Source organism: Pomacea canaliculata, linkage group LG10 (assembly GCF_003073045.1).
Source record: "Pomacea canaliculata isolate SZHN2017 linkage group LG10, ASM307304v1, whole genome shotgun sequence".
Lineage (NCBI taxonomy): Eukaryota > Metazoa > Mollusca > Gastropoda > Architaenioglossa > Ampullariidae > Pomacea > Pomacea canaliculata.
This window is the reverse complement of record NC_037599.1, coordinates 23461609-23486466: the sequence shown is the minus strand read 5'-3', so window position 1 is coordinate 23486466 and position 24858 is coordinate 23461609. Positions and strand designations below refer to the sequence as shown.

General features: G+C 41.3%; 1 protein-coding gene across 5 annotated transcripts in view; it reads left to right on the top strand.

Annotated features, from left to right (window-relative positions):
• LOC112573395 (neurocalcin homolog) overlaps positions 1-24858 on the top strand; it is a 60426-nt gene that overhangs the window by 29545 nt on the left and 6023 nt on the right. For 2 of the 5 annotated variants that reach the window (XM_025253715.1, XM_025253714.1), the window contains exon 2: positions 21741-22402. In XM_025253715.1, the coding sequence (XP_025109500.1) occupies positions 22025-22402 (378 nt within the window). In that variant the 5' untranslated portion in view covers positions 21741-22024. Of the gene's footprint in view, positions 1-18203; positions 18357-20626; positions 20726-20798; positions 20928-21740; positions 22403-24858 lie in introns of those variants that run through there. The other 3 variants (XM_025253718.1, XM_025253719.1, XM_025253713.1) reach the window with 3 other exon arrangements.

Below are 24858 nucleotides of genomic sequence, written 5' to 3'. Positions count from 1 at the left end.
CCGGTAGCATCTCATGCTTGGCGGTACGACCTGCCACCAGGCGATACCCTCGTGTTTTGTACTCCGGGTAGACACTGGATAACTCTGCTGACTGGTAATAATTTTTTTCCTATAAATTCTATGAAGCAAATTTTGCCTGTGAATCTCGAGAACCTTACTTGATGCCAAAAAGTGGACGTTGGAGATAAGAGGAGCTGACACAGACTGATGACACTCATTTAGGAGAGCACAGAACCAAAAACAAAAACTCTATATGAGATGGGGGGGAAACATAAACAAGGAGACAGGCACAAGACAGGCAGATCAACAAACAAACAACACTCATAGCCTCGGAACAACAGACCGCCGAAGCCAGGACCTGGCAGAAAGCACGTCTCGGCTCGAGCCTGATCCGAGGGTATAAACACAAGAAAGCACGTCTTGGTGTGAGCCTGACCAGCGGGTGCAAAGACGAGAAAGAACCTGCTTAAGGCCCGACAGGGGGCGCTGGCAGACAGCTGCACAAACGAAGAGCTCTCCTGGGTTTTCTCGCTTGGTTAAGCCGTTGAGGAGGAGATAATCCAGTGACTTGCTCCACGCCAGATTTGCTATCGATTCCACCGGGCACAGGCTTTGTTCTCTGCCCCTTGTGGGCAGTCCGCGACTTGCCGGAAAACGCCAGCGCGCATGCACGTTCGATCCCAGCCTCAGATGCGCATGCGCAGAGATCGGGCTAGCGAGGCACCCTGGGACGGGTCGCGAAACGCATCTTCCAGCTTTAAGCCAATGGCGAGCCGGCAAATTAGGAAGATTCTGTGCTGGCCGAGACGGCAGTGTGGACTGGATTTCCTCTCGGTTGTCCATGTTCATCCGGTAGGCTTTTCTGCTCCTCATTTTGTCTGTCACGTTCTCCTCACAGCATGTTGTGTGTTTGTGATAGAGAGAGTAGTAGGGTAGTAAGTAGACTAACTATCGATCCTCCTTTTCTACATTCTCCTATCTATCCTCCACATCGATTTTCACCTTTGTTCCATCACTTGATCTACATCCTGAAATTCTCCCTTTTTCTCCAGAAGAACATTTGGATATTTATCCAGCGCATCGTGTGTTGGGGGATCAATCAGACCTTAGCTACCTCCTCCTTCTCCTTTAACTTTATACTAAGGGTTGGGCGGCCAAAGCAACCACAGGTAGGAGTCGAAATTCAATAAATTTAAGAGAATCATAGCATAAATTTAAGGCAAAACAATCATGATAATAATAATGTACACTATGAAGGACAAGCAAGGACCGTCCATTACTGGGTAGACAGGACACAGACGAGTGCATGAGGAGACAGACGCGTATAGTTCTCGTCTACTGCCCTCGGTCCGTCTGCCTGGACTGCGGTGACTCAGAGGACAGTCGGTGCCAGGCAGGCTGCGAGTGTACATGTTGCAGAAGTCTTACCTCATATGGGGGAAACCACGGCTTGACCAAAGTTAGCTAGCTAATTATTAAATTGGTAAACAAATGATGTGATAATTATCCAAATGGTCCTCGGCATAGAACGGATGACCACACATGCATTAACCCCGCCTTCATGGGTAGGAAAGTGCTCTGTAAAAATGAAATTATTATTATTATCATCAGCAGGAGGTACTTCTAACTACTGTAAGCTGTTGTTTACTCCTTGGTGTTGGCGACTGTACCAGGACTGGTTGGAGCTGTGTATTGTACTGTTTATTACAACTGCTTGTAATGGATGTTATTCTTCACTACAGTACTCACCACACCCTTTTCTCGAGTTCCGGGGTTCCGGGTCGATCAGTCAGTCCAAGGACCGGATGGATCAGTCATAGAGGGTACCCACCCGACTACTTTCCACCTTATCGCTAACTCCCCCTTATTCTTATTCTAACATCACTGTATTACCTGTTCTCAACCACTGTATTACCTGTGCTCAACAGTTTTCGTGCTTACAAGCAGCAGGTGTTAACTGCAGGAGTCCGGACAACAGTAGGTGGAGGGTGGTGTGGGTGCAGAAAGGTTAAGACGGGATGACGCCAGAGGAGGCAGGTGGTTGAGGTTGTTGCTGATGGCGACTCTGGGACTGTTGTCGCCGCAGTGCGCCACCATCCCGCGGAGCGAAACGTGTCGCTGCACGTGGGGCAGAAGGCTGGAAGAGTGAAGAATGCATCAAGCCCCTTGCCTAGACACCAGGTGGTGCTGCCGCACTAGTGAATTCGTCACTTCCTCTATCAGAGTCTATCTAGTGCTGGCTAGCCAACCATTTACTTTCGTACGTCCATGAGGTTTGTAGGTACAATACATAAACACAAACACCTATATACACTGACCCATACATAAACACATATTTATTGATATTTTTTTTATTTATTGTACGAACACACACACACACACACATGATCACGTGATAAGCAGCAGAAGACTTCAGACGCCTTCTGGGTCTCAGAAGTAAATCAGACAAACAAGGTTCAGACAGACCCAGATATTCAATCGAATGAGTAGATGTTATGTTTGCCTACTGTCTGGGATAAAGCACGATCTGTCTCTCTTTCTCACACACACACACGCACCTCCCGTGCACAAGAACACAAACAGGTGACTAATACACAATCTGTCTTTCCTTCAAGTCCATCTTACACGGCCCTACTAACTCGAAATGGAAACGTGTGAACACCAGTTAAACAGTTTACAAGATAAAGTACACCAATGCATCTATTATCGATAATTTTCCTTAACTCTTGTACTTACAAAATTGTAAAGAAAAATCTACTTGATGAAATCAAAATTATTTCAGATAATCGCACCGTGTGAGTCCGGCTTTAACGCGCGTGTAACGCTAACCTACCCGACAGTCCGCGTTTAGAACTCACAGCCAACAACAAGAGCACCTGCGCATGCGCGCGCTGTATACCCGTCCAGTTCATAGTCTTGTGCCGCCAGCAATAAAATTTATTGTCGTCTGGAAATTACACAAAACATCAAATCATTACAAGTGGATCACGTGGAGTCACGTGAAGTCACGTGGAGTCACGACGCCGTCAAGGTTGTCCATCACGTCGCCGCGCTGCATCACGGGAAAGCTGTTGCCCTTTGGAGGGACGGCTTGTTCTTGAACTCCAGGGCCACACCAGGGTGTAGGGTCCTTCAGTTTAGGGTCGAAGCTGTTTCGAGGGTTGATCTTCACACAGAATTTGCAATTGTATGAGTTGTTCGAGAGAGCTCGTGGATTATTTTAGGCAGCGCTCGTGTGGGCAGTGAGTAGTACTTCTTGGCCGTGTCAAGCTGTAGTTGATTGGTCGGGGATTTATTTATTTTTTATTGTTTTACAACATGTTTGTGTGAGCGTTTTTTTTTTTTTTTTTGTTTTGTTTTTTGGCGAATGAACAGGTAAAGAGTTTTTAGGTTTTGGGGTGACTTTATGCTTTAAATGATGGTTGTGAGATTTATAAAGAACTTGAACTCAACAAGGTGACTCTAGGTCATTTCAGTCATGCTAGGGGGACATTGTTGTTTTGAATTATGAGTAGACACAATGATGGTAGTGAGGAGAAAAGGTATAGTTCATGTTGACGGAGTCTTAAAACTTATATTTGGAATGGACAGACCTAGTAATGGCGAACATCGATGTTAACTGTGTATGAGAGAGAGAAAGCCATTGTCGGGAGGGTTTGTTAAAAACAATCTTTCTAAGACTGTGAACTCTGCTTCTGGAAGGATGTCACAGGGTTCAGGGAGAGGTCACTGACATAGCGAGGTGCTCTATCATTTCTTTGCAATGCTGCCAGACTTTACAGATGGCTTATGGCAACTGCAATCGCTCTCCACATCCACAACTGGATTCCAAAATCTTTGGCTGGCACTGCTGAGATTGGAATCAGGGCATGGCAGTAAACAGTTTTGTGCGCGTCCATGTTCCAGACAGAATCTTAAAAATAAGCATCCTTGCCTCAATCTTTGCCAGCAACATGGCAGCAATGTTAACAGATTAATTCTGCTCTGTCAGGAAGTTAGAGACTTCTTTAAACACAGGATCAGCTAAGGCAGTTATTTTTAAATTTCATTTTTTTTTTTTTGCCGGGTTAGTAAGACGGTTAATTGAGGAGAATGGAGGGATGGTGGATTTAGATGTGTTAGAAGTCGAGAGGATTGGAAACTATTTTCTTAGGACGTAAGTGAGCATTTTTTTTTAAAAAAAAGAATCATTTTCTCCAAAGGCATTTATATAAAAGCTTCCCTTGTCCTCCTTTATCGCATCTAGATGTTGTTGTACACAGACAGGTTGTCGCCTTGATCAGGATGTAAGTGCCCCAGAACCTCGACATGAAATCCAGCCCTGGACTTGTAGGTCACGTACATCGGAAATTCTTTCCCTCCTTTTTGTGTCAACAGCAAGAAGAACATACATCTGAGTTCATTCATGTTCTCAAGAAGCCACTTTATTGCCATCGGCAGACCACTAAAATGTCTGCGAGACAGTACCAAGAGGTCAAGTCAGAAAATGGGTGAACAGATACAAAAATACTGTCACCGCCAACATCATGTTGAAAATCCACTTTTTGCAGTTGCAAACGGCCGTGGAATTCGAACAGGAAATACCGGAGAAAGCACACGAACTGTCGTTAAGAGAGATTACCCATTCCATCCCCATGGGAGGAAAAAACCCACCTCCCCACCTCCTCACCTCCTCACCTCCCCACCTCCCCACCTTCAGCTCGCTGTCAGCCACACAACCGTAAATCTCTCAGTCAACGCAGGAGCCGGCAGTTGTTTCAAAATGTGTTGCTGGGAAAATTGTTTTTGTCTTTGCTTCCTTGTCTGCCTCAGTGAACGCGGGATGTTACACACATTTCCCATCTTGTCTTCCTCGCCATGCATCACTCATTCTTCACTTACCTGTACTCTGACTCCATGGAAGACAAAACAATCTCATCTGATTATCGCTTTTTTTCTTGCTATTACCCTCGAGCTCTCTCTTTGTATATCTGCTTGTTAATTTTCGTTTTCTCTCATGTATCGGTTCTTTCATATATAATTATATACACACGTGTCTACTTGATTTCGATTTATTTGCTGTTTGGCAATTTTCGTGCAGAGCTTTATCTTTGTTTTTATTTTGCTGTCGGCTTGTGTACCTGTACAAAGTCCCATTTGAATAGTGAGTCACCAAACCTGTCGTGGTCTGTCCACGTGTTCACTCCCTTGTTCATTGTGTTCATTCAAGAGAGAAGATTGCATCATCCACACCTGGAAAAGCTTGGGTGAGGTAGACGGTTGGTTGGGTGCGAAATGAAGCCCTCCAGGTGTAGTAAAGTGTCCTCAGCACTTTGTATTTATGGCTGTTTAATTTATGATGTGCAAGACAGGATCTGTCTACACGCTTGACTGACTCCTCTGTCTGTCTGTTGGTGAATGCATTCCCAGAAATGTTGGGCTGTGTGAGATCAGATGAATAATGCACAGCAATACCGGAAAGCAATAACAGTTGTCGAGCTTCTGTCCCTCGGCGGGGAGCATTGAACTCTGGATGTAAATTAATATTGTCTTTGTTTCAGCACAGCTTGTGTAGGATCGAACTTCCTTCGTGTGGAACTGAAATACCGATTTCCACATTAATCATAGATTTGTGTGTATGTACACTCTTTCATGCTTTTATGCATCTGACTGATTGCCACAGACAAGCAAGCAGACAGACCGACAAGCAGAGAGGAAGATAACAATAGGACTGAATGTCTTTCTCGTTTCTACTGCTTGTCAGATGAACGAATATGTTTATCATGTTGAGATTATCAGGGTTAGGGTTAAAGGATGGATTTAAATTGTACTCGAAAATGAAGGCAAGACATTTTTTAATTTCGGTTGTTGTTTGTAGAACTGTTTACGAGCTTCCGGTTCGGATGTCTATAAAACTGTCAGTTGTAAAAGTTGATGAATTCATTAGAATTGATGAATGTCTTCCAGGCAGTCAAATTGTTTAAGCACTTCACTGACATGGAAAGGCTTTCTGGGAAAAAAACATTGCGAAATTTGTATTTCCCTTCTGTGCATGCGTCTGTGATCTGTGTGTGTGTGATAGGGAGGGTACGTCCATCTTTCCTGTATCTGTGTGTGTGTGTCGCTGGAGACGGTACTCCATCTTTTTTGTCTGTGTGTGTGGGTGCGGAGGGTAAGTCCATCTTTCCTGTATCTGTGTGTGTGTGGTAGGGAGGGAACGTCCATCTTCCCTGTATCTCTGTGTGTGTGTTGCTGTAGGCAAACCTAACCTTGTCTGAGAAATATTGAAAGAAGGCGACCGGATGTCGTCGTCCATTCCTTTTTTCTCCGTCTGGGTGTTTCGGCAAGCAGAGGCCGTTGGGGCCGACGCCGCTGTGGGTCGTGATGTGATTATTCGTGACGCACGTCAGTCCCGCTCTCGCCACTCGTTTAACACTCGGCTTCTAGGGCTCGTGCGGCGCGCAGCCTGTGTCTACGGCCGCGACCCCGCGCTGGCACTCTAGCCTTATATGTGGTGTCTTCATGCGTGATCCCCCTCCACAGTCAGTCCTCTATATGGTAGTGGGGTGACGGCTTATGGCTTCTTATTGACGCCGCCGCCTTCACGACAACCACTTGCTCCACAACAGCGACAGCAGCAACATCGGGTGGAGGGCTGCCGGGTAACGGCACAGCATGAGAACTCAGATCAATAACCGGCAATCACACGCGCAGACACATTCACACAAACACGTACAGACTCACAGACATTCACACAGACATGCATTCTCTCTCTCTCACACACACACAGTTACTACTCCTATTACGTAACAGAACGGCCAAGCTAGTAGGAAAGACAAAAAGGACAACAAAAAAAAATAATTTACTATACTACCATAATAAACTTGTATATCTCCTGAAAGAATTAAGAATGTTTAATTTCTGTGCTGACACAGTTTTGTTTGTGTTTATCTTTTGTTTCTGTTTTTTTGAAAGCAAAGCTGACGAAATATTAAAAGTTTTGGCTATTCATTATCCACCATACACCTTGTCATCTAATGTGGCTACCTGCGTAAGAATGAATAGAGGGGTCAGAGTGCATGGTACTGACCCCACTCACTCAAGGTAATAAATACAGTGAAATGCCGCGGAGCTATGCAATGGGAGGTCACAAAAGGTTAATTGTTTGAGGTGATGAGGAGACTGTCGGTCGGTCCCAGCTTTAAGAGTTCAGGTGGCCCACCTTTCATCAATTCAAGGTTGGATCAGGAGGAATTTAGAACCACTCGTCGATAATGTTTTTAATTTGTCTAAAAATTTATGTAATAACACGAACGAGATTTTTAAAAAAAAGAGTGTGAGTGCACACCTGTGTGTGTTTTCACGTAAGATCATGAACCCCATGCCAGAGATTCTCTCAGTCTGTGTGTTTGTATGTTTGTCTGTTTGTCATCGTCACGATCATCACCACCAGCTGCTACTACTATCCCAGGCACTTTAAATCGTATTTTCACAAACTTGGAGGGTTGATGGTGGTAGAAAAAATAGCAATATACTCTATTGCTTGTTGATTACCTGGGAAAAGCGTTTGCGACAGAATGTAAAACACACCTGGACAAGGTGTGGCCATCACTCACTTCCTGTTTCCCATGTCCTGAGCGGCTTTTTGCTTGTACCTGAACTTTCTGTGCTCGCCGACAGTAGGCGTGTCCTGAAGGCAAGTGAAGCAAGTGCACCTCACCTGGCTGCTCACCTGGGCTGCACTCTCCGTCGCTATTTTGTGGGTTGTGCACCTCTGTGGCTCTTCTTGTCAGATTTTTAACATAGTGGAGAAGTGATTTATCGGCCCGATGACGATAGAGATGATGAAAAAGTCCTGCAACTAACTGTGATAAGAACAGACACTCCACCGCCACTCTAAACATGACTTTGGTGTTGGAGTGAAAATGTTTCTATTCACTGATCGTCTGCTGGGGGCACCTGGTGAGAGTGGCAGGGTGCATGGTGGCTAAGAGGTTTCAGCTTTTGCAATGAGAATAAAGCTTTATAGGGAGATCAAAGGTCAGCATACTCAAGTATATCAACTCTGTATAGTGGGTTCGCATGCGCGATGGCGAGTCCGGTACAGTCGCTCGCTCCTTCACGAGAAATGGAGTAGAGAAGACTGGGTGATTGGGGGAAAAATGGGGGAAGGAGAAAAATGAGAGAAAGGAAACGTGAGCGTTTGACCTGGCTATATGTTTTCATAGGACGAATAAAAGATAAAACAGGCCTTCCGCTGTGCGGGTTTTTTTCTAGATAATTGTCTTTCACACATGCAAATAAATCTCTCTCTAAAGATATATATATAGATATGCACTAGCCAGGGTATTGTCGTCGTCTAGATGACTACCAGCATACATCTTCGTACATAATTCAATTTAGCCACGTTCTCTGTGGTGTCTTTTTTATTATTATTAATATAGTGTGTGAACATTGGCGAGAGCTAAATGTAAAAAAAAAGCGAAAGATTTAACTTCTGCTTATTTTATCACCCTTAGAAGATTTGTCATTTGTCATCGCATTCGCGTAGAGTAGTTCAAAGGATTTGGGAGGGAGGGAGAAAAGCCGCCCGTGGGATTCTTGTGTAAGATAAAACTTTAAAGTTGCGGTGATGGCATCTGTAAGCTGATTAACTCCTTTGCTCGTTACCTGTTCCTGCCATCACTGCCTCATTGCCACCTGACTCACCTTCCCTTCCTCTCCTCCCGTCGCTCATGGGTACCGCTGTCCAGCTTTGTCTTTGTAGTAGAGGTATGTTGTAATTGGGTATGTGTAGCAGATTTTCCCCTTTATTTTACATATAAAATAAACATGCCATTGAGCATCGCAAGCCAGTTGGCCTCATCCTGCTTTCCCATGAACGCATGTACGTATGTACGTATGCACGCTCGCACACACACACACAAAGATTTGCCAGACCAATTATCAGCTGACCTTTTGCCCTCGCTGTGTCTCTTCCTTACACGAGACAGAAGTGTCGGACAAAGATGCAACTTGTCACGTGCCATGTTCTCCTGGGAAACAGATGGAAGGGACACTTTCGAGAGTGGCTTGCGGAGACCTTTGACCTGTCAGCACCTGGAAACAAAACCAATGTTACTTCAGTGAAATGTGCTGAGATGATGATGATGGAGCATTTTTATCGCGCAGCATGACATGAAGTGTACAAGAATTCATTTCACTAATAAAATATTATGTAGCACTGAATTGTGTTATCCATAATGATAATGGAAACAACATGGCAACTAAAGATCAATTTCTAATCATAATAAATTAATGCACTAATAGGCTGTGTTTGATTTCACATGTACACGACACCAAGCATGAACGGATCCTGCTTAGCACAGAAATCTCTTTCTTGTTATCAGTAAACCGATTTATTCCTGCCGTCCGAAACTTCCTGGTCCTCAATAAACCCCTGTAAACATGTTTCGCTGGATGGTAATTGTAATTGAAGCATATCTACATCAGTAAAACACAAGATTATGGATATTGTTCCATGCAATTACCTTTTGATCAGCATTGCATGGAAGCAATTACAAACATGTTGACAATAAATGTTCCATAAATAATTATTAAATTAACAATAAATGCACCGCAGATTGACTTCACTGACAAACCACGTGAAATTAAGGGCGCACGTGCTCTCTCACACACACACACACGCGCGCGCGCACACACAATTATCTGTAATTGAGGACAACACGGAGGAATAGTGTCGTCAGTGACAGATGTCAGCCACTGAAATGTGTTGTGTGCAAATCGATTTTGCTCCCCCCGGACATCAGCTGAGGAAAGTTCTGGGCTTTGGACGGAGGCTGGCACGGCGTCCATTTATTTCACTGGAGAGTTTATAGCCAGCTCGCCCATAATTCCTTCTGCTTTCCCTCCTGAAGAGGAAGAGAGCTGCAGCGGTGGGAGGGTCATGAACGATAATGGAGCTTATCTTATCTGTCGGTGGTGGAGACCGAACCTTAGCTTCGGTTGGTCTCTCTGTCACCAGGGTCCCTCTCGTCTGACACAGGAACACTTCCTGCATGACCATCCCTGGTCCACTTTGCACTAGGAATTTCCCGCCATGAGGAGGTTGTCATCTACAACATACACACTGTCAGACATTAGCAGGAAAGGAACTAAAATCTAACAAGTAATTAATAGTAATAAACACCAATCATTCAATTTGTAAAGCGCATTTACCCCTGTGGAGGTGTATACGTGTGTCGCAAATTCAGTTAAAATAATTTTCAGTTTTTTTTATGTCAAGCGTCCAAGATCCTGTGGTGTTGGGAGAGAACCAGAGAGATGATAAGCAAAACTATGTCATAAAACTGAGTCCCATAAAAAATACGTTAAACAGTTTTTATGTGTGGCACTGATGTGGGTGACCTCCATTACCGGGTATACGGGCTCTCAAAGGAAATCATTTTGTGGTGCTGGTCTACCATTCTGAGTTCAGCTGCCATGTAGTTCAGCCAGGAATAAACTAATGTTTTCTTATGACTAGAAATGAATGTAAGAGAGAGATGAAATTCTGTGTGTGTGTGTGAGGGAAGCAGGGGTTGAGAAAGAGTAAAAGAACAAGACAGAACAGAGCATGAGGGGGGTTACTGGGATACAAGAACAGGACAGACCACAGACTAGGGTAAAGAAAAATGTAGGACAGAAAGTTTGATCTCGGTATCTCTTACATCAGTTATTCCTCATCCTCGTCCCCTCTCTCTGTCTCTCAACCTGTTACTGCGTCCATCACCTCCGAGTAATGAGTGCATTGTGTCACATCCTCCTCACTACTATATCTTGTATGGCTCAGTCCATTGTTCAGGAGTCGTGAGCAACACCTGCAGCAGACACCACCTGTGACTGTCATGCACTTTGAACTGTGTCTCCACCAGGGTGCAGTCACCACTCCCACATCTTTTGTCTCCCTCACCCTGTCAACCTTGCAGACATGACGCCATGGTCTTTAAATACACAACTGAATTTCGCCGAGCTCGGAATCAATAACGGATGAAAATAGCTGATCGATACTCAGGCAGTGGGGTAAGACAGAAATGTGTGTAATAGAGAGGTGTACGACTGAAATACTCTCAATGGGCATAGAAGGAACACAAAATTGTCGACTTCATCATCCAGTAGCTGATCGCCACCAATTTGGGAGACAATGTCTTTTATTAACTCAGGAAATAATTCCAGTATAAAATTAATGTATGTTTTTCATGTTTATTCCGTGTTTTTACCTCTGAGGTCTATGTTCAACTCCTGACCCTAGGTTCATGTCAGATCTGATTCAGCTTAACATTTAGTTCATGCTGTCAACCATGAGAACACTGTGACAGCAAGAATAAAGACACCTTCAGTCTCTGATGTATATTCAGGTATGCTTCTCACCATCATTCGTTCCCTTCAGAGAACAATTCTGAAACATTGGGACAGAGGGCGCTAGCATGCAGTCGATGCAAGACGTGCCTGTGGTTTCAAAGAACGTTTACAACGGACACACTCGCCTTCAGGCGGAACGCCATACCGCACCATAAGCCCGCGTTGCCATGGTAATTTCTTACCCTGACAGCATCTCGTGACTCTTTGTCCGGGCATTGCAATGAATAATATTGCATGATGAACAGCCGTATTGTCACAGGACAGAAGGAGCAAATCCTTCCTCTCTCCTCCTCCACCCCACCACCGGCCTCCACTCTCACAACCCTTATGTGACAGGATGGAAGTTATAAAGAAGGAAGCCTCCTGAGATGATATTGTAGTCTGGTTATAAAATGTAAGCACTGTCGCCCTTTTATCCTCATTGATTCTTCACAATCTGCTATAAAAGTTATATATTTAGAAAGAGTAATATATGTTTATGTGTGGGGTGGGCGAGGTCCTTTGTCTGTAGGTGTAGGTGTAGCTACCTAAAAAGAAAAGCAAGTCAAGTAAGCTTCATTGATTTTGTAGGAGAAACGAGAGATATGCAGCCACATGCACAAAGAAGATATATATATAAAAATTATATACCTATACACAGACAGGCAAATTATAATATATATATAAAGACACATAGAGAAATGCTGTAAGAAAAAAGATGAATAAGATTTTTATTCTGTGTTCATTTGTTTTCATCACATAACAGAAAAGAGCACTTCTCCAGTCCTCTCGATCTTTTCCTTCGTCCGATACGCTTGATTTCTTCCTCTCAACACTCAATCAGATTTTGCCCTCAAAGGCTGTGTTAGCCGCGGAGCAAGTAAAGCTGGCTTTTGTATTTTCGGAAGTCCAAGTTTCAATGGGTTAAGTTGCAAGTGCTGTCTCTCTGACCCTGATGCTGGAATGATCTTTATGGCGCTTCCGCTACTCAAAGCCAATTAAAAATCAATATAGAGGCCACGTCTGTCAACGCTGCACCACTCACATTACTGCGCCGGAAGTGACCTCAGCTGTGTGTAAGTACCGTTAGTCCGTGTTTGTGTACATACTTGTATGTGTATTACCTATTTGGGGGTTACTCGACTGTGGAGCAGAATCTGTGAGAGAGAGAAGGATGAAAGCTTTACACGTACGTAAAACTGCATTTAACTGCAATTTTCCGTGCGTTGCTGTAGTTCACAGAGGTCAGCCTGCACGTTTAGTAGTAACAGGCTCATTAAGCCAGATTTACAGCTCGGTTAAATGGCATGTACTGGTCTTTGGTATAGTGTTACACAGAACAGTATCATCAAAGTGTGTGTAGGTGAAGGGGGAGGGGTGCGGAGGTGGAGATGTGGGGGTTGGGATGTTGACTAGGGGAATGCGAGGAGTATGAGTAGGGGACAGTGGGTGAAAGGACTGTCAAGAGACAACCAGACTACAGAAAGAGAACAGTCATCTTGTGAGTGTATGGTGTCAAAAAGTACATCTAAACAATTTATATATAAATAATTTTCAATTTTATAACCTTTATAGTCTTCTGTTGTCATTATCTCTCCGTGATCATTCAGAAATTTTACCTATATCCTGGTGTTTTATCGCAGGCGCGATCTTACAAAACATGTTTTTAACAACACCTTATACCGTGAACTATCAAATGTCAATGAACTATTATACTCTAGACAATGTTTTTGTCAAGTTCATTGAGAATTGCAGCGCTGCATGATAAGTAAAGATATTCCTGCAAAAAAAGATGGCCTGCTAATGACAAAGACAGGCCAGAGTCTTCTTTCCCGTTTTTCTTCTTGACCCCGCGTGCATTCATTTACCTGCTGTCAAGTAAGATGAGCCAGCTTTTTGTAGGCAGGTATGTCACGGCACAGGAGAGAAATTTATGAGACAACATACAGCAGTCCAGATCTGTCAACCATAAAGGGTTAATATATCCTGTTTCTCTCTCTCTCGCAGTTCCTCTAGTTTGTCTTATCGTCCACTTGTCATACGTCGTTCCTGTATGTTTTTTTAAAAGGTCTTATACTGAATTGATGAATAACTTTCCATCTTTACTGCCCGCGATCCCATGAATTAAATTGTGTTTGTTATGCTCATGTTATGTTTGTGAGCAAAAGAAAAATTTCTGTCTTCGACTTCCTCGGACAGACAATGAAGTTTGATTTGATTTGAAACACAAAACAGCGGACATGACTTCTCCCCGGATGTCACCATCCCAGACCGCGACGCTCAGTGGTTCCAGACGGCGGTGAAGGAAACCATTTACATGGCGGCCACGTGAACTGCCGGCAGTCTACAGCAGTTTCATTCAGTCACGTGTCCTGAGTTCATCACATGGGTGGACACTGAACACGCCAGTCACTAAGCTTTTAGTTGCTGACAAAGGCATGTGAATAGATCATGAAATTTCCAGTTATTTTTTTTTTCTTGGATGTGAAGGCTTAGTTTTCCTTCTACTAAATTTATCAACAGAGGTAGAAGCCAATATTTGTCGTCATATGTCAACATCTCTTGACACCAGGAATATCCTCGAGACTTTAGTGTGAAGACGACAGTCACCAAGGGAGCTGTGACCCCATAATACATAGGCGTGTCCCGAGGTCATGTTGTTGATCTCTATTTCGTGCTTGTTGACGTTCAGTCGGCTTAGTATTATTGCTTCTATATTGGGGAGGCTCTCTAGCCTGGTAGTCAGTGCCTCTGACTTGGAAAACAGAAGGTCGCTAGATCGAGGCTCATGACTAGATTACTACACCAGCAGCTACTTAGCACGACTGGGTACCTAATTTATCAGGAAAGATTCAAAAAAAATACATATAAAGTCGTACCCAAAGTTATACACATGGACACGAAAAACTGCCTTGTAGTCGCGTGAGATGCGGAATCCCTTTCCCTCTTCAGCGCAAAGGAAACATAGACTGAAGAGAGGGTAGGACAACCTTTGGACTGCTACTAAAGCTTATCTGTCTCTGGATTATAAAATCTTGCACTGATCCTGCACTGACGCCGTCGAGGTCTGGGCGAGAAAACCAAGGTGCTGACGCCTTCTGACGTTCATGGGTTCGACTGTTTCCAGTCTCAGACCATCGTCTGACGCCATGATGCCTGGCGACAGATTGTTTCAGTTGAGGCTGCAGTCGTCGCCGAAATAGTTTGTCTACATTGAGATTCGTTGAATCTGCAGCACGATTTTTCTCTCACTCACTCCCCATCCCTTCCCCATCATTTTTTTTTTTTTTTTTTCACACAACATTCAATCGAACCTTTGTTTCTTAGCTTGAACTTGTATTTTTCTAACTTTAAATTAGTCAAAATAAACATAAATAAGCACACAACAACAGCATACCATTCCTACAGCTTGCGAGAAACTTGCCGGTAAAAAGGATCCCTTGTAGTTTTCAGGCGCTGTGTCTACAAGTTATTTTCGTTACATAATAAAGACGGAGATTGCGGTCTTATCTACACAACAAAACCGTTGACATGTTTACGTCAGGCGAGGTCAGTCGAGGTCAGACGAGTCACAATTGTGTTTAAATTGATTACTGGGAGAGGATAAACGGCGCTTACCATTCGGATGTATCCCCCGAAATGCTGTGATGTGTACCTTTGCTTTATCTTTCCCAGTCATAATTATCTGAGGTGGGACTAGAGGTGAAAAGGGATTACAGGGAGGTTGCTAAGCGACTGGGTGGGCTCAGCATAACATCAGGGACAGGACAACACTGACTGCGTGAGCAGTTATCATTGTTTGTGTACCTTGGCTACCTTTCTTCTAAACAAGGATTGCAATGCCCTTTAACTTCGTCTCCAGCTCAGTAAAAACAGATTTTTAAAAAGAGGGGTTTAATGTAATTTGTCTTTCTCAAAAAGCATGCAATAAACAAGAAGATTTTTTTCTGATTTTTTTTTAAGCTTTCTCAACAAGCGTCCTTGTTCTGGAGCTGACAGCGGTTTGCGGCCGTTTAAAGGCAAATAAATTTTGAACAGCACCAAAAGAACACGCTGGCATGCTCACACACAAGAGATATATATATGTTTAAATGTGGGTCCGTGCACACTTGGAGTTTTAGAAGGCTTCTATACGATACGAAATTTATTGTAAAATATTACCTAACACTTTTTTTTCGCAAAATATGCACAAATGCACATTATAAAGTGAGAATCTAGCAATAACACAAGTCGTGAATAGCAAAGACCTAACCAGACTTTCACAGACACTTTACTCGGTGAAAAGTAAATGTAAGTACAACTCATCTGACACTTTCATTTTAAGTATATAATCTGTGAGGGCTGGTATGGTAGACAGTTCCATTCTCCATCACAAAACGGGAGGCTATTCCAGTGAATTGATGCGCTGCTTTTTTTTCAAAAGAAGAACAAGTCTTTGACAATCATGAAAATCTTTGACTTCTGATTTCTGCGTGATTCATGAGCCCACCTCTACAAAAGCAGCTTATCAAGAGAGGTAGCTATAAACAGCTCCTGCGTCATGCAGGAAAAAACCGTTAGGACGTGTGCACCAAATCATGTTGGCCAAGCGGCCCTGGCTCTTTCCCCGTCCCCACCACACCACCCCTCTCTTCCATCACCCATCCTTCGCAATCACATTACATCGTCCATTTTCCTGCATCGTCACTTAATGTTCCTCACATGTCGAGTTTAAGCTTGTTCATCCCGGGACAGGATAGTCGGCTAGAAATGTCCAACATTTTCTGACATCCAACATTTTTACACTAGATCTTCACCCAAGAAGCTGAGCAGTTACAACAGAACTATATATATATAGTCGTACTTTCTACAGGCTCGTGAGTATTTGTGAAATCTTCAAAATGATCGCTAGAGGAAATAGCTTCATGAATCTCTGTCGATTTGTAGGGAAATGTGGTTGAAGATCATTCTTGAGCTCACAAAATGTGTAAAGATAAAATGCATGAGTTTATGTAAGTGGACAAGATGTGAGACTATGTAATTACCTACACTAGTGGGTAGAGCACTAGACCGTGGAGCAGAATCTCAGTGGTTCGAGGCTTGTTCAGACCTGTGCCTGGTTAACTTTTCTGCACATCCAGTAGCTGTCTATCAAAGATGGATACTTGACTTGCATACGCCGTGGCCTGTACATGTTATGGCTTGTAAAGGATGTGGAACTTTCTGCCTCAATGGACGATAATGTGTGTGTGTGTGAAAACGGATAGCACGGTGTCCGAAGATGGAGGCAGGCACACTAGACGGTTCGATACTTGTCTGGTATACATTTCCCAGCTGACTCAGCTAAATGTGTATTTGACCCTGTACAGTGTTGGGGAAGGAGCGGCAGCAAGTAAGAAGAGGTGGGCATCGACCTCCCTCCAAATTAACCGAAAAGTTACGGGACTATCTTGATCTCTTTGTACCTTTATTTATACACCTGCATTTGTACTTTTTTTCCCTCTAGGATCCATCATGAGATTTTTTGGTGACAATGGTGTAGAAAGGTATGTACATTAGAAGTATTACCCCAAACACTAAACTGAACATCGACCAGGGTGAGATCATGGTCAGGGTGGGATGGGGAAAAGATGGGCTTAAAAAGAGCTTTAGATAAATGGTGAGTGAGTAGTCATTAGACAACAGGGAGTATATACACCCCTGCTTCCACGTTACCCTTCCTACAGCCTTTGATTCTTCTAGTCATCAGTGGCCTCTGACTGGGCTGTTGCACCCCTCCAAAAGGCTTCGCTTGATAATCAAGATGGCAAATTAATTGTACAGGCTAGGTATTTAGCTTAGTGCTTTCTCCATTTTGTTAGTCATATTCACTCAAAAAGTTCACATGAGCTAGTGAGAAGGTCAATGTCAGCTGAGATAGAAGTTTCTGTGAATAAGGCCTTCCACAAAAGTGATAACTTCAAAAAGGCTTTGGGGAGGGGAAAAGTTGGAAAGGATAAGCGACATGTCTGAGCTGTCTGCATTCACTGAGTCTATATGCGGTTGTTGATGCTTCTGGTTCGGTCCGTCTTGCCGGTCTGCGATCCTTCCTCACTTTGCTGGGGATCTGGCTTTGATGGTACGCCATTTGCCGCGAGGGTGTACATTACTGGATATAGAACAGAAGCTAACTGGCGCGGTTTTTTTCTGAACTAATTTGTTTATTCAGCCTGTGTAATTAAGTATACACCCTGCTTCAATTTGCTACTCTCTTCTTTTGATTTTTTAATATGTAAATGTATTAAGCCACTACTGTATTCCTTTCCTATTGCGTTTGGTCTTAATTGAAGTATTTATATTTTTATCTCTGCAATTTTACATTACTGACTTGCTTTTTCTACCTATATTCAATTTATATAAAATTGATGTTATTATTTTATATAGATATATCAGATTACATGTGGCTACCGACTCTAACAGATAATGATTCATTGTACACAGTACAGACAGAGAGAGAGATTTGTTTCGATATATTTTTAAAGCGCCCTGCTTATTCTGTTTTATTAATGTGTTACACAGGCTTCGAGAACGTCACCAATTTTTTAGCAGCGCTAAACGTTTGTAATTTACTGCAGCACCCAGACAAAAGAATAAAAACCCAAACACGGCGGCAGTCGATTTTTGCCAGGGCATGGAAAGTACAGTGAAGAGTTGTCTCCCCTATACGAATGCGTAGCTGTAAAGGCGAATATAGACCTATTCGTATGAATTCCACCTCCTTTTCTGACAATTTGCATTTTTCTGTGGTTCCTTTTGTCAGGCGAGGTTCTCGGGAAAGCAAAAATTTTTTTTTAATTGATATATCATCTTGACTCAGCAGACGACAGGGCCGCCATTATGCTAGCTGCGCGTGCGCCATTTGTAAACAATATGGCGATGTTACGATGAGGACAGTGATCTCGGTGCACGACACAGTTGGCAGTCATACGTGTTTATTTCAGTTATTTCACTTTAAAAATCTCGATCTACTAACAGCTAACGTAAGTAGTACATATGTTATGATCTTTCTTTCTAGAGTGTTGGTGACTTTGCTGACGTATTTTTGTAAAAGAACGCGGAACTAATGTGACGCTTCTTTCCCCTCCTAGCTTTTCATTATTGCCGTGCCAGGTCGATTTCCTAAGCAAACACAGCGAGAAGGAGTGCATAGCACTACAGAGTCATCGAACATTCGCGCGGTCTGTATTTTATGACAGAATTTCATCGTGCAGTGAATTGGCAACTTAACCAAGACATTTGACATACATAGATCACAGACGCAGACTAAAAATATTGATCAGCAAAGAGTAGCCTGAAACGGCAAATAATAAGCGGCTTCTTCTAGTGACTACTACGTATTGCTATTTTCAGATTCCCTGCTGAATTAATGAAAGGAAGTTTTCGTGCGCGGAAAAATATATAACAATCAGAAATCCATTTAGAAGTGATAAATAGAAACTGAAGAAACGCTGTAAACACCATCAAGTAGCATTGATCATGTAGATTTGTGTATATTCAAATAATTTAATAATGTAAATACTCCATTGTCAGAGTCAATACAAATACTTTAAAATGTATTTCAGATAATCTGGTAACTTTGTGTGTGGTATAAACTACCGTAGAAAACATTTAGTTTATACTACAGTTATCATATATTTTTTAACCTTTTGGAATAAATGGTAGAGGTGGTATGGACTTTCTTGGAAATAAGACACTGGTGCATGTTACTGCAAGCTCAGAAATGTTAAATTAATAGCTTATAGGTGTAGTGAGGAAAAGTTGTTTTTTTTTTAAGATGAAGGGGTTTTTTAAGGGAAGGGGGTTTGTAGCTTTTTTCCTATTTCTTTTTTTGAGCCATGTTTGTCATGAGTTTTCCATGGGGATGTGTTTTAGAATTATTGTTTAGTACTTGTATATACCAATTTTTAAACTGCCTTTAAAAAAATGAACAACTACAATTAAGTGTTTCAGTTTTATCCTTGATGTGAAAAGCATATTTTTAGATAATGTGCTTTTTTAAAGTGTTTAAATAGCATAATACCAGCTCTCAACCAGTTCTTGTTTAAATTTTTCTTAAAAGACACATGCAGATGAAGGTGGGAAGGAGGACTGAATCCTGACAATAGACTTTGCTTATGGCATTAGTGTTATCTTTAAAGCAGTTAAGCTAGGATTTAAATATTGCACTGGTATTTGTGCTAGAGTTGTTGCCATTATTGGCAGCGAACCAAACATTTTTTAGGGGTAATGGGAACTGGGTGTCAGTCTGTAGTGTCAGCTATGTGTGCACAAAATACTGAAGTGATCCAGGCTACAAGTGGGTAGATTGGGGAGCAGTGATGGATAAAGTTGAAGATCTGGGTGATTATGGATTGCCTGGCTCTTAATGTGCTAGGATTGACAGTAGTAGCTCATGTCACCATAGTTTCGTGCAGGAAATTCAAATCACATGGAGAGAAATTTTCACTTTTCTGCAACTCAAATGAGTGGAGTAGGACTGCATAGGTCAAACACCATTCTCATTTGAATGCATATGCCACAGACCATCCAACACGTAACTCAATCAGACATTTTCCTATTTACATAGTTTAATGTTAAACACAACATCCACCATTCCCTTTCTAGTTCTACCCTGAACTGCACAACTACAGTTTGCTTTGCGAATTTTAAGTCCAAATCCTTTCCAATCATTTAGGACATTTCTTTTAGAATGATAAGCGTTCATGAGTGACAGGACACATAAAATATATTTTTTGTCATTAATTCTTGAGATTCTATGTGAGTATGGCTTAAACTACCAACTTTAAACTGCATGATAACCATAAACATGTTTAAAATTGCTTTTATTTCTATTTTTTAATAGTGGAAGAATGTAGTATACCACCATTAAAATTTGAATGTACTGATAAGTGGAAAAGAGTTTTGAGTCTTTATCTTCTAGATAAAGTGATGCTCAGAATCTTAATGGAAGGGAATTAAAAATTGTTAAAAGTGAACATATAGGAATAACACAAAAGCCATATTTATCATTTTTTTATTTTTCATCCATTCCATGCCAACCGCTATTCTAATGTGAGAACTAAATTACCTTAGGCAGACTACTTGTGGCTGTATAATGCATTCATCTTCAATGTCCTTGGAAATAGTTACAATCCTTGATCAGTATGCAAGCACAAACACCATGCCTTATTAATAATGCCATAAGGTTTCTTGTTTAGAGCCAAAGACCATTGCATGTGGTTTTACAAAGTTTTACACTTTCATGTTCTAGAAAGTTGTGACTGCTATAGTACTGCAAGAAATTAGGTTGATCCTAATTAACTAGACAAGATAGAACGGAAGCGGAGGGTTTAATGGAAGATATTTATAGGTAAGTAATGGTTGTTCCATGACCTTTATCAGGTTGTTAGGGTGTGAGTTGTTAGAGACCTCACTTTTTTCAGGGCCAGCTTTATGTGAGGGTAGTGCCCTTCTCCTCTTCCTCACTGCCTTACCTTCTTCAACTCTCTTTGGAGTCAGGTACCCATTCCCTCCAGCTGGGTCCACTGGGGGAAGTGAGCTGCACTAAACAGGTATCGAACTGGTACACCTTTCAGTTCAGATGACAGCACTCTAATCACTCTATCTGCTTCCCCCTTGATATGTACGTGAAATAAAAAGGCCTTATGAGCTATTGTGGAATTTGAAAAATAAAGTGAGAGAAAATTGTTTGGACTCCATTAAGTTTGTTAAATAACACTTTTTATTTATTTTTTACTGATACGAATAATACATATATCCATATTTCACTAGCTCTACTTGCAAATTCATGAAATGTCATGATAATTCATTGGTATAATCAGAATAAGTATTCCTGCTGTCTCAAATAAATGACATAAGATATGGTATGAAGAATGTGGTCAAATCAACATTCATAAGTTTATGTCCAAGAAGTTGGCACACATGGTATATTTCTGTTAGAGGGAGTAACACTGAATTAGACATGCACTCCTCCCTTCTTTGGTCCAAGCCAATCACTGACCACCACTGAAAAGGACAAGGAATATCTTTACTATTTCATCCTATGCTGGTACCATTTTGCCCACATAAAGAGAAACACTATTTTGTTTGGTTCCATACTTCTGGAGCACCCTAGAGAATATTTTTACTTTTTAGTTTTAAAACAGTGTATAATGCAAATGAAGGATCTTTACCCCTTACTCCAGAAATGTTGAACTGTCAAATCTTAAGACTTTCAGTTGAGGAAACAAAGTATCCATCTTTGTACATCATATTTGTGTTTCTGTGTGTTCTTCCAGTCTCCTGCCATTCTCTCAATGTTTTGTCTCAATGGTGTCAGTATTGATTTAGAACATACTGGAAGACTGCTTTTTTGTCTGTTTCAGGGAGGTGACAGTTGCTGTCATATTTTGACCTCTGGATGACCAAGGTATATTTACTCACAGGCAGAGGCCCGACCATATTGCATTCAGTTGCTAGCCAAAAATCTGGAAGACAGGTGCTGTTCAGCCTTTTGCCTACATAGAGAGCAGCTGTCACAAGAACTGCTGTAGCATAGGATTAAGTTGTTACCAGCTTGATATAGTGACTATCAGTTCTGCTGCTTTAACAGGAGGTGTTATTCTTTTGCAAGTGATTTGAGTGTTGTGTCGTGGGCTGAGCTTTTGCAATGGGAAAGCAGAACAGCAAGCTAAAGCCAGAAGTTCTGGAGGATCTGCGCAATAATACGCAGTTCACAGAAGAAGAATTACAAGAGTGGTACAAAGGATTTCTCAAAGACTGTCCCAGTGGTAACCTGTCTGTGGATGAGTTCAAAAAAATATATGGAAACTTTTTCCCGTATGGTGATGCTTCAAAGTTTGCAGAACATGTGTTCCGTACTTTTGATACAAATGGGGATGGTTCAATTGACTTCCGTGAATTTATCTGTGCCCTTAGTGTGACATCAAGGGGTAAACTTGACCAGAAGCTACGCTGGGCATTCAGCATGTATGACCTTGATGGGAATGGCTACATATCACGTCAGGAAATGCTTGAGATTGTTACGGTAAGTGGTGTGTCATTGCAAGCATACTTATCTATTAGTTAAAAAATAAGTTAACATTGTTAGGTTCTGCTTGTGGTAAATTATAACTTTATCAATGATGATGAATTGGTCTTGGTAGTGGTAATACTGTGAGGATAAATGAACACGCCATTATAGATTTATCAGGTTATCTGTGGTGTTCATGAGTTAAAAAGAAAGTAAATTAAGCGACTGTTCTGTAAATATGGTCTTGAGAATGAAGAAAATGATCTGGATGGTAACAATTTGAGCATGTTTTGTAAATATTATATCAGTGGATTTATACTGATTCCCTGGCTTGAGAGCTTATTAGATATAGTTTTCCAAGAAGCATTTCGCAAGCTACTCTACGAGCAAGCAGGAAAAATAATAATGACTTGTATCTGGTCTGTCCTACATTTCTAGAATTGCCCTCTGAGACAAATAAAGTGGTCTCTTATCTTATTTTTTATTATTATTATTACCAATAATATATCCTGAGCATTTTTGTGATATTAATTTTCTTTTGGCTGCCAATGTGCATGAGCTTGTCAGTTTTATTTTCTAATGGACTACCAGATCAAGCTCTTGTCTATGACAACTACCAACAATTTTAAAAAAAGGGAATATAGGTAATGATAGAAATGTATGTTAAATAAATTATTTCTCATAGTAAAGTCATATGTCAGGGCATGACTCATGAATAATAGCTAATGGCCATGCAATGCTTGTGAAGGCAAATTATTAGATTTGACATTTAGGGACATTTACTAAATAACAATAGGTCTGTTTTGGCGTTGGACTAAAAAGAATCATTTAAGCTGCTTATCATAGACCATGTTGTTACAGTATTTAGAGTATAAGTGATATGGCAGGAAAGAATATTTTCAAAGACAATCTTGAGGAGATGCATACATCTGAGGGTGTTTAAGCTGTTTGTATGTGTATTGTTCTGACATAAAACCTGTCAAGAGGAGTAGATTCTGTTAATTGAACATGGAATGAGGCAATGTCATTTCATGAAAGAAAAAAACAAACAGGAATAAATTATTTATTTAATGACAGCTAAGTTATTAAACTTAACACAGGATATAGTCTTTGCAAGATTCACTAATGGAGAAACTTGGTAGTGCCTTGTTCACCATATAATTACTGTGATGACATATTCTGGCAAGAAGGTGTCTAATCCCATCACAGTCCAAAACTAGAAAGCTTTTCATACAGACTATGGATAGAGAATGTCATACTAATGGCAAGAGCCGACTGTGACTCAAAAGTACTGGTCTTTTTTTCAGCAAACTGAGTGAGCAAAGCATTGAACACAAGGATATCATTAGGTTACAAAAGTACAAATACTAGAAGCTATGGTATTGCTTGTGAAGTATGAAGAGTCACCATAAAAATAATGTGATAATGGCTTTCATGAGCTCTGTTGAATTGTAATTATTTCATTTTAATTTAACCATAATTTGAAATGGTTGGTCCAGTTGTAAAATGTTACAGGCTTGGGGAAGATTATGAAGTTTTAGTAAACATTAACAGAAGTAGAATCACGTATAACAGGTAGAAGCCTACAATTTTTTCCTAATTCAACACTTGATTGGATCATGCCTTCACCATTCAGCTATAGCGCTTTTACCTGGTACTACAGATATATGAAAGATAAGAGAGCTGAACAATTCTAGGCATTAATATTTAGATAACATTACTTCATTTTTAGGATGAAAGAATGTCTTCATTACAGCTATTATTTAATTGCATTTGTGCAGAAAAGGCACTTTGATTCGAACATTTTTTATGAAATTTAAATTTCTTTCTGATTTTTGCTTAACAGTGGTTAGAGTTATAGAAAAAACAGTCTTTGCAGTAACACAATTATATGAAGAGCATCTTTGGATTTGTGCTTAAGTGCATGCATGGGTGAACATATGCACATATTTTGTGTGTGTGTGATTTTTGACATATTTTGTTGAAATTATTGTTACTATTTATATATTTGTATTCAAACTGGTTTTCTTTAGCAGAATTGCCACTGCTTTGCTCTTAATAAAACAAACTGATCAATGCAGCTAGGACTCAACTTCCTTATACCTTTCTGGTTGTTTGCTGCAAGCATCACCAGCCCTTGTGAATGGTCTCTAAAAGCAGTTGTGTCTGAAATCTTCTTCTGGTTGTTTGTAGCAGCTTGTAGCTGCTTATTGATTGGGATTAGGTTGCTAGGATTCCTCCCCCTCCCTTCCAACCTGCCTTTCACTCCTTCTAACCAGTTTGGTGAATCCAACCCATTTAACAGTCTCAGTGCACCCTAGTTTTGCAAAGGCTGCATTCCAAGACAAGGAAAAGAGGGAAATGATTGACTAGCTGCATAATATTCTTAACACAATGAAATATCAAAAGGAAAATATTAATACCAAATTTCCCCATCTTTCTATAATATGAGGACTGGTGCAGCTACAAAA